This window comes from Gopherus evgoodei, chromosome 7 (genome assembly GCF_007399415.2).
Source record: "Gopherus evgoodei ecotype Sinaloan lineage chromosome 7, rGopEvg1_v1.p, whole genome shotgun sequence".
NCBI lineage: Eukaryota > Metazoa > Chordata > Testudines > Testudinidae > Gopherus > Gopherus evgoodei.
Window position 1 is genome coordinate 33,810,851 of NC_044328.1, and position 11,132 is coordinate 33,821,982.

The 11,132-nt window shown below is 46.0% G+C and overlaps 1 protein-coding gene across 2 annotated transcripts in view; it reads right to left on the bottom strand.

Annotated features, from left to right (window-relative positions):
* The window catches only part of TBC1D12 (TBC1 domain family member 12), an 85,564-nt gene extending 79,647 nt beyond the window's left edge, over positions 1-5,917 (bottom strand). The window contains exon 1 of one of the 2 annotated variants that reach the window (XM_030569706.1): positions 5,032-5,917. In XM_030569706.1, the coding sequence (XP_030425566.1) occupies positions 5,032-5,855 (824 nt within the window). In that variant the 5' untranslated portion in view covers positions 5,856-5,917. The remainder of the gene's footprint in view (positions 1-5,031) is intronic. The other variant, XM_030569707.1, reaches the window with a different exon arrangement.
* Between the last annotated feature and the right edge of the window lie 5,215 nt (positions 5,918-11,132).

Below are 11,132 nucleotides of genomic sequence, written 5' to 3' on the forward strand. Positions count from 1 at the left end.
AACAATGATTCCCCTGGACTGTTTTATTCCATCAATAATATACTTACAATGTGTCTTGTTCTTTTTTTATGTAACTGCCATAGTAACTAACTGTTCAGATTACACTAGCAAGGACAACTCTTCACTAAGGTGAATTTGAGAAACAAGAAACTGAACCATGTTCCATTAGATTTTATTTCTGCAAAATTTACATTAAACATGCTATTCAAAATAGCAACAATGTAAACATTGAGGGGGAAAAATGAAAAGATGCAGGACAAAAAACAGTTCACAGTTCTTAAGCTGTAAACTTGAGAATAAAATGGCAATCAAGTATCTTACCAACAACTGTCAGGTGACTATAAAGTGAGATAGTAAAAATGTTCTTGGGAAAGGAATAATAGCTATGTGCATAACAAATACATGTTCTTGCATATATATTACATAACTGTAAAACTTTTTAAAACTTTTATACCCTAGAAAAGCCATCACAAAAACAATGGTTCCCAACCTTCTTGCTGGAGCCCTGGTACAGTTACTGCTGTCTGATCTCCATCTGTTTCCTTCTCTTGCCCTTTTACAGTTCATTCTTTGACTTTTTTGGAGGGGGGGGGGCTGAGAAAAGGGGGGGAAGCAGAAGCATTATTTGTTTTCATTCCCCTTCAGTTTTCCATACTCACTGGGAGGCTTCATGCAGCTAGAGCAGGGGGTTCCACTAGCATTGCTCAAAAATTATCTGAACAATGAGACAAGAGACACACTTGGGCTAATAGGCTGCTGTCTCAGGCCACATCTACAGTATGGGAATTCTACCAGCATACCTACAGTGCCATAGCTATGCCGCCATAACCTAACAGCATAGACACAGCGTATGCTAATGGAAGGGGGTTTTCTATTGCTGTAGGAACATCATTTCCCAAAGCGACGGTAGCTAAGTTGACAGAAACATTCTTCTATCAACCTAGCTACAACTTGAGGGTCAGAAAACTATAGTCTCTCGGTGCAGATTCTTCAGCTTCAGGTTCACTATGTCAACCTAAATGTAAAGCATACACCAGGACTCAGACTATAATTATGTGCCACAAGAGCTACTGCCAGATTTATGTACATTAAGGCTCAGTCTACACTTAAATTTAAAATAGACATAACTGTGTCACCAAGGGGTAGGAAAAATCCACACCAAGCACTGCAGTTATGCCAACTCAACTCGCAGTGCAGATGCAACGAGGCAACATAAGAGTGTTTCCATCGACCTAACTACCATTGCTTGGGGAGGTGGTGTTCCTATAGCAGTGGAAACACTCCTTCTGTCACTGTATGCTGCATCTACACTACAGGATTATACAGATGTAACTATATAGCAGTACAGTGCCTGTTAAGTAGACAAGGTCTAAGAGAAGGCAGGTAGCTTTCAAGAAACTTTGGCCATAGCATCAGACACACACATTTAAGGTGGAGGCAGATGGATTTGGGGACATGCAATTTTCCCTGCCTCACTGATCATCAGCCCTAACAAACCGCTCAATTACTATGGCTGTCTTACAGGAGGCCCACACTGCATGCTGGGGGGAAAATGAAAAGAAAAATAGAACAAGAAAGATGGTGAAAACTTATTTCCAAGAAAAAAAATTAGCACTATATCAAATAGATTTGACAGTACTTGGCAGAGATTGGGACTTTGGTTTCAAGACTAACAACGATCACATCAAATTTCTCTCACATGTGGGCATTAGGTTTGATATTTAAGGTTTCAGTTTACGTTAATATTGTGACAGTCTAGGTTCTGACTATTGAAAGAAGGAAGTGATTCTGTGATTAAGCACAAAGTTGTGTTCAGCTGTAACTTACAAACAGCAAGTAGTCACACTTACAAGGCAGTTTGAGTTCTAGCATGCCTTCCTTATTGAATGTTTACCAAAAAGCCTGAAGGAAACACTTATTTCTGGTCTATTAGTCTAGTCAGCTGCCTCTTTTGCATTTAAATGTCTTGTACCAAAAACAAAACAGAAAACAAAAGGCAGCTACATTTTAGACTCATTTTAAATAAAACAGAGGACAGAATAAAGTAAGAAAATGAAAAAGTCAGAGTTTTAACACAAAACTACAGGGGAAGAACAGAGAAGTGATTCTCCCTTCTATAAAAAGCACCTTCAGTGGAAATCAAGGCATGCATAACTGGTATTGTTGGCAAGTACTGCAACTTAAAGGTTTGGTACCAGCGTCATTTATGACTTTGTGCTCATTGTAATACAATGATCTATTCAGAAGATTCACAAGAGATCCCATTGTCACTACTGAGGATTCACTCATAGGGCAACTTTAACAGTCCCAGACCTGTTCCTCTTCAAACAAAAACTATCAAATTCCACGATATTTAAACACTTTAAAAAAAGGGAGGTGAGGTGGCAGGGAAGGGTTTCTAGCCCTAAAAGTTGCAAAGATAACCTACAACACCTGCAGGAGACCCACGCGGATCCGGCCGCCGAAGCCAGCTGGCGGCTGGAGTGGGGGGACGGGGTCTACTTCAGCCATCTTACAAAAGGAGCATATGGGCTTGTCTTACACAGAGCAGCAAGGGGTCTGATTTCTAAAAACACATTAACTGGTCTAGGCAGACCCTGCTGGTGCAAGCTAAAAGTTCCCTACTGTGCTTTAATATAGTGGTGTTTGAGCACTAAGTTAAAGCACACTAGGAAACCTGATGCTGTGTGGTAAGGTCTACCCAAACCAGTTAGTACACTTTAGAAATCACTCCAATGCTTTAGCAGGGTTTCTCCAAACTGCAGCAAAATGGAAATTTAGGTCTATAATAGAAAAGGTTTGCCAGTAAAGCTGTACCAGCAAACTCTCCTAGAGTAGATGCAGCTTGTATCAGGAAAAGAATGTTTTTGCCAGTATAGTACACAGATTCCCCAAGTAAAATAAGTTGTAATGGCAAAAACACTTAAGCCAGTATATAACTGCATCTACATCAGGATGGTTTGTCAGAAAAGAAGTATTGGGAGGAATAAAAGTCATCTTCTCCACACCAAACATTAGTATACTGGTGAAAGTTTGTAGTACAGACCTGGATTTAGCCCTGTCAGTCTTCACTGATTCCCAGAAGACTACTCAGTGTTACTTGGCTACTACTTTGGAAATCAATAAACAACAAGAACTGGAGTTATTAATTTGGAATACTCAAAAAATGAGGCAGGGGAGCATAGAGTACTGGAAACAAAAAAATGACACAAAAGCAAAGGAGAGAGAGCAGATGCCCCATGCACTCCCATTGCATTACACAGGAAACTGGTAGACACCTCCCTCAATCCATCCTTGAAGCAGTCAGGAGGCTCTTCAGAAATGAAGACAAATTTATCAGGCAGTTACTAGCTTGAGGATAACTCCAAAGCAGAATCCAGGGATAGCATCCAGTAGGAATCCAAGCACCTTCCCCTTCCCCAGCAGCTGCAGCAAGGGAAAGTCTGCTTCTCACTTGGGCATTGTCTCTGCAGAGTGAAACTCATCTTTCATATCAATCTTCGGCTAGCAGGTTTACTCTATCTGATTTCTTGTAAGATTTCCAAACCTTGTGCGTGAGAAGATTGTATTAGTTAACTGGATGTGAGAGATTGCATACTTATACCTGAGACTGATTTTGGAGGAAAAAAAGATAAAGGGGGCGGGGAGAGGGAGGAAGAGAATTAAGACAATGCAGGGAAAGAGAACAACATAGAGAAGAGTGAGAGTGTAGGTAAATACCCATGATCTATTACAGGATAGGCTGTGTCCATTGAGGCATATTAACCCTGTATTATACAGGAGAGACCCCAGAATTAAACAGCTCTGCCTTTCAAAGGTCTTTCCTCCTAATTTACTCCAAACAGGCTTAGCACTGAAGCCAATTGGTGGCTTGTACAATTTTCCACGCTCTGCTTATGAATGAAAAGCTGCTGTTTCTTTATCATGTTTTCAATTAAGTCCCATAGCTTTCTGATTGAAAGTTACTGAGGAGCAGAAAACTACGATACAGTCATAGTATTTTGACAGCAATTCTCAAACCTAGAAGAGTTTATTTTATTCCAAAATATTCTCCAGAGACCTGTGGCCATTAAGTTAACATGGATCATGCTACTGCTGTAACTACTTTGACATGTGATGAAGTCTTCAGTTTTGAAATCAACAAACTCAGGGTCTGGAGTTCCAAAACTGTCTTAAAGGGCACAGCTATACTTACAGCATTGCATCGACTGCTGAAGACACTACCTACCTTAAAGAGAGGGCTTCTCCAGTCCATGTAGATACTCCACCTCCCCCAGAGGTGGTAGCTATGTCCACCAGGTCAGTGTAACTATGTTGCCAGGGGTCTGGATTTTCCACATCCCACAGCAAGGTACTTTTAACTGACATATGTTTGTAGCGTACAGGAGGAATCAGTGTTCTTAGATTCCCTCCCAAGTGCACAGTCGGCCTCTCTCTGGCTGGCAGGACTAGCAGATACTCAAGTATTGCACACAATTCTACCGTTGCTGGAAGTTAGTGCTAACGTTATCAGTATCAGAGGAGTAGCCATGTTAGTCCGGATCTGTAAAAAGCAACAAAGGGTCCTGTGGCACCTTACAGACTAACAGAAGTATTGGAGCATAAGCTTTCGTGGGTGAATGTGTTTGATAAAGTGGGTATTCACCCATGAAAGCTTATGCTCCAATACCTCTGTTACTCTACAAGGTCTCTTGGTAACATTACCAGTGTTACTGAAAATGACTCTTTGACATTTAAATAGTCTTTATGCTTAAAAGCTGAGTGAGTGGGTAGGTGGGGGTCAGGTCACAGTTCCCAGTGCTAGTTTCAGGAGGCCTTAGTGAAATAGGACAGCACAGCATCAGGTCACCTTGGGAGGATCTCTGCACGGACTAACGATATTTTTGCAGTTTATTCCACCCATCAGCTCACTGCTGTCCCTGGTCTCCCATGCACCGGGGCAGTGTCCTTTCCTTCTCCCTCCCCAGCTAGGAAGGTCAGTATCGCTCCCGCCCCGGTAACACGGGCTCCAGGAGAGGGGGGGAATCTCACCTTACAATGAAGTCGGTGATGCCGCCGCCGCCGCCGCTGCTGCTGCCAGGGACAGCAATTCTCTTGGTTTTGTCCGTCGGCTCCTGGGAAGGGGCCGGGGCTGTGGCTGGTGTCCCCCCATGGGGCAGGTGCTCCGGGGCGCTTCGCCGCCGGCTCACTTCGTAGGTGTTGCGGGAATTCAGGTTAATGTCTGTGAAGCCCAGAGGCGCCGGGCAAAGGGCTCCTGCCGCAGCAGCCCCATCGCTGCAGTCCCGGGGAGTCCGGACGCCGGCTGCGGCTTCTGACGGGCTTTCAGTCCCAGCTCCGCTACCAACCGCTGCGCCCCCCTCCGGATCGGGCCCCAAGTAACAACTTCTCAGCTGCTCTTCAAGGGCGGGCCCCGCCGGCGGGCTCGCCCGGCTCGCGCCGCCCCCCGGCTCCGGCTGGGGATCGGGGAGGAAATGAGGGACGCCCCCATTGGGCAGTCTCGCTTCCTCCTCCTCAGGCCCCGGCTCGGTCCGCACGGCCCAAGCAGGCGGCTCCTCCGGCGGCAGCAGGAAGCCGGCGTCCCCGTTGGTCATTCTCCCGTGGGGGCCCAGGACACAGGCGGCCCCGTTGGGGGGTCTCTCCGGGCAGCACTTGCAGCCCAGCCCCGCAGGCGCCGTGGGGCCGACCTTCCCGGCCAGGTACCGCTGCAGCAGCAGCTCCTCCTGCCCCGAGCCGCCGCTCAGGCTCCGGCTCCGGCTCCCATCCCGCTCCCCGTCCTCCTCCGCCTCCTCCTCCTGCCGGCCCGCGGGAAACAAGGCTGCGCCGCCCTGAGCTCCGGCATCGTCCGGCCCAACCATTTGCCGCCCCGCAGCCCCCGGGATGCCAGTGGCGCAGCTGGGGGCGGAGGGGGCGCACGAGCCCCCCCGGCGCAGCGGACCGAGGGGGACGGGCGGGCGCGCGCTACTCTTCACACTGCGAGCCGCAGCTACCGCTAGCTCAGCTCACCGCATCGGACGGCGGCCTGGGGCAGCCCGGCTCACGCAGGCGCACAACAGCGGCAGCCCCCAGCCAAAGGCGGTTCCACTCTAGAGAAGCAGCCTAGACCTAACCCTGGAATATCCGGTATCATAGAGATGCCACCTAGATAGGATCCTCCCCATAGGAGGGGAATCTCGGATTTCCTTTACCATACAAGACTTCCTTACGCTCAGTTCCCGTTACCGTATTCTACCTAACACTCCCTCATGCACATGAGAAAAGACTGTTTCCATGACGATATTCATCAAAACCCAGCCTCTCCCAGTTACCATAGTCCATCTGAAACCACCTCCTATAAAATCGGATCCCAGTAGCCACAGGTGTAATTACTAATGGGTAACAGCCGCATCAACCAAAGGCATGAGCTAGACTACAGACTTCATTGGTGTCGGACTGAACCATTTAGTTCCAATATGCTGATGCCCCTTCATTTTATACTATACAAGTAGAAAGGTGGACAGGTAGAAGCTGGTGAGAAGGGGGTATGGTGTAGTTCAGTGGTCCCCAATGTGGGGCCGCAGGTGCCATGGCGCCTGCCAGGGCATTTATGTGCACCCACCCAGCAGGGGAGAGAAGCCGTGGCCCGGCACCTAACGGGGACAGAGAACTCAGGCTGCGAGCTCTGTGTTCTCTGTGCCCAGCAGGTGCGGGGCCCAACTAATGCCCAGCAGGGGAGACAAGCTGCAGCCCTGTGCCTGCCGGGGACAGAGAACTCTAGGGGTGCAGGCCAGGAGCTGGTATTCTCTGTCCTCGCAGCTTCTCACTGGATTCATATATTACGTTATATTAAATATGATGTTTTTCATATTTAATGTACAAATACAAAATAAGCCTTGAAAAATTGTTGGCGCCTGCCACACTCTTCTGAAAACATGAACATGCTACTGGCCACAAAGAGGTTGGGGACCACTGGGATAGTTAATATCTAGTGCAGCCTAGGACTCAGGCTTGCTCAGTTAAAGCTAATGATAACATTAACTCCTGCACAAGACAGGCCCTGGGGCAGCTTCATCAGGGCCACCCAGAGGATTCAGGGGGCCTGGGGTCTTCAGTGGCCGGGGGCCCCTGCCACCAAATTGCCGCCAAAGACCCGGAGCAGAAGAAGCTCTGGGGGCTTTGGCCCCGTGAGAGCTTTCAAGGGTCCCCGGAGCAAGTGAAGGACCCCACTCCAGGAGCCCCAAAAAACTCTCGTGGGGGCCTGGGGCAAATTGCCCCACTTGCCCTCCCCCTCTGGGCAGCCCAGAGCTTCATACTTGTGAAGTGGTGCAATAAACTCAGAAATTTCATCTAAACACACACAGCTCAGGAGCCTAATCTTGGTTCCCAGGCAGCAACCACATTAAATGTGACCACCTCTTTTTGACTCCTTCTAAATCAATGGCGTCCAACATTTTCAGCCCCTTTATTGCAAAGAGGGGAAGAGATGACAATATTTAGGGGAAGGTTCTTCTCCCTTTGCACCATATGGATGGCACAGAGGGAGCAGAAACCACAGTATATCCCATGCTGAGGATTTCCCTAATGTGGGGAGAGACATCAGTGGTCTTTAGTGTCAGCACAGCCAGCTCCCATGCCCCCTTTCTGAACAGTCACCACACAGTGCAGTGCTACTATTCCCCAGTGCTTTCTGGTCCCTTGTGGGATCACAGTCAATCACTGCAAGTTAGAGCAGCCCTCTGGTTGCCATATCCCACACTGGGGCCGAGAATTAGGTAGGTATAACTGACTTTTGGTTCTCACCTTATCTTTTCCCCATCCCCTTCCTGAGCTGATCAGGTTGATGGGAGGCAGGGACAGACAGAGAAAAAGGGGAAACCATGCTTTGCTAGGTGCTTCCCCCTAAGCTCAAGCAGAGCCAGTGGAACATGTATCCAGCCCTCCTTGGAGAGAGCTAGATTAAGACAAATTGAGGCCTCTGAGATACAACAAGATGAGCCTTTCCCCCAAATATCTGTGCCCCCATACTGTTTCCTCACAGCCATCCGATGTGGCAGAATGCCCAACATGCTGCAGGAACAGCAGCAGTAGTACTGGATCCCTTTCTCACTCTTCTATGAATAGCTGCTAAAGGATGGAGCCACTGAAGCAGCAGGGGTGCCCCCCCCAAACTTCTTACTCCAGAATCTGAGCTGTTTTTGCCTGTAGGGGTAGGCCAACCCTTCTGTGCACTGCTGTGACGGAGTCCTCTGTTGGGATGGTGTTGGCAGGGCTCCCCAGAGCAGTTGGGGTCTTATTAAGAAGAGATTGGAATGAATGGGGTACACTTCTCAAGGCTGCCTACCGACTGAGTTTACATCTCTACACCAATCATGCGTGGTTCACACTTTCAAGTTTTTCTTCCCAGCCATGAGGGCTGGAAACTTACCAATTTTCTTTCCCTTTGTCTTCTGCTTTTAAATTAAAGTGGAGAGTCTGATATAATTACATGAGTCTGACTTCAAGAACCTATGATTAGGTTTACATAGTGCATACACCTTAAGGGAGCCCTGTCCCTCAGCTTTCTGTAGTCTGGCAGGGAAGCAGTGGATTCTCCATCCCTAACAATTTTAAAATCACAGGGCACAGCTCAGAGAACAAATTTTCAATTTACTTTCCATTACACAGTTTCTTAACTGTTGCCCTTGAGGGCCATTGTTTAGAGTCTCAAAGCCCCAGGCTTGACACCACTTTTCTAATCCAACTGACTGCTTTCAGTTGCTTATTGGGGACTCCTATATGCCTTTTTCATAATACAAGAGCTAAGGGACATTCTGCGATAATGAAAAAGCAGCATATTTAAAAGTTATGAGGGCTACTTTTTTTAGAATGTCACATAACTTATGAGATCAAGTATCAGAGGGGTAGCCGTGTTAGTCTGTATCCACAAAAACAACAAGGAGTCTGGTGGCATCTTAAAGACTAACAGATTTATTTGGGCATAAGCTTTCCCCCAAGGTTTTTACCCACAAAAGCTTATGCCCAAATAAATCTGTTAGTCTTTAAAGTGCCACCAGACTCCTCGTAACTTACGAGACTCATTTTGCTAGCTCAGTAGGTATACAGGAGCAGGATCCTAATGGGGAACATAAGCCAAGGTCATGTTCAGATTGTCCTATATAATTTAACAGAGGTTCCTTAACATGCCAAATTGTTCAAAAACAGCTACAGATTTTGCATGTCCAACATGAGCCTGATTTTCAGAGCACTTGCAGTTTCTACTGACTTCAGCTGAAGCCTTAACTCCCATCAGACACACACACACACAGAGATTCCAATGATGCAATTTCCACATAAAAATTAATATTAACCTTAGATCAACTACATAGATCATATTACAGAAAAAACATTTTAAGGCCACTATTTGCAATAGGACACCATATCCCCCACACACCAATAGAAAACCAAACACAGAACATGTAATGTACTTTATTAGAGACGCATCAACTTTGTATCAGTCATCAAAAACACATGATGCCATAACCAATAAACATGGACAAAGATGGACAAGGATGCCTGTTAGTCGTTGAGTTCGAGGGTAAAGATATGTGGGCTGAGGTTGGTAGAAAGGAGATAGTTGAGGATAAGAACGGAAACCGCTGAATATAGTGTAGGGGTGTTGAATGATTTAATTACTAACTTTTTGTGTTTCACTTTGGGCCTAGCAACCTTAACTTGCAGCTGAAGAGTTTTTTGTAGGGAAATCTACAATAAGCAAATGCTAAGTTCTGATATTAAGTAGAGACTAAAATAGGGTAAAAAGGGACGAGGAAAAAGCATAATGGTAAAAAATCGTAAAAAGTAAAAAAAGGTGGATTTTGAGGAGAAAGTTAAAGAAGGAAGTAAGGATGCTTGGCATACAAGAAAGAGAGAGATATTCTAGGTGAAAGGAGAAGCTTGAAAAGTGTCATGAAGACGAGCAACATGAGCAGACAAAGGATGAGAATGTGAGAAGAGCAGGCAAGAAGACCTACAGAAAATGAAGCGTGGACAGGAGCAGAGCTGTGCAGGAACTACAATGTTGTACAGTCAGAGAGGTCTAGTGAAGGGGCATGACGTGGAGGTGACAGAGTTGTCAACAGAAGTGGAGAAAGGAAGCAGGGAGAAAGTTGTGGAGGACAGATATGTTCAATTTCTGCCATGTTTTTCCTTAAGGAAGCAGCAGGACACCCATATCAGAAAGACACAGAAAAGACATGAACATAGTCAAGGGTAGGAAAGTAGAATTAAGTCTCATTATAGCATAAAGCTTAAAATAGACTCATCCAAGAGTTAGCGTAGAGAAGAAAAAAAAGTAAAAATGAAAACCCAGCCCTGGGGAACATCAGCAAAAAGGGACAGGGAAAAAGGAAAGGATTTTTAAAAAATAGTGTTAAAGGAGTCATCAGCAACAACAGAAAATGAAGAAACAAAAACTACAAAAGTCCAAAAAAGAGAGAGTCATGAAGTTCGTAAGGACTAGAGCAGTGGTTCCCAAACCTTAATAACCTGTGAACCCCTTTCACCTAAATGTTGTCTTGTGAACCCCCTGCTAAAAATGAATATTTCCAAGGATTTTCTAATTTACCTGAGTATAAATTATAAAAGCAATGATCTTGGAAATATAAAATTTGTTTTTAATACATGCTTATTACACACTATTTATTATTAATCATTACAGTATTTTTATTACATTATGAATGTAAGCAGAGTCAGAATGAGCGCTACCCTGACATCTGGTGGTGAGTTGTAGAAAAGGACATCAGCATCTGATCTCATTTGCATGGGCACACCCATCCTGCCTAACACAATGGCCTGCCTGCCCAAATGGTCACTTTGGCTGCTGTGGGATCCCCAGTCTCTTTGTTATTGGGGCAGGAGTAATAAAGTGTTGTTATCCTGGTTATGTGAATCAAGGACAGTAAAACCGTACTTGGCATTTTATGATGGAGGGATTCGCCCTCAGCCTTGCAGCACTCACTAGGCAAGCGGCATGGGTTCCAAAGCCCAGTGAACTAAGAGAGGAGGGGGACAGGTATGTGCACCTGGTAGTGTAGACTGAGAGCCACCACTGTCATCCCATCTTCTCTCCAATGTGCAATAACAGAGCTACTTCTATTCCAGTGGAAGTCTTGTTATAT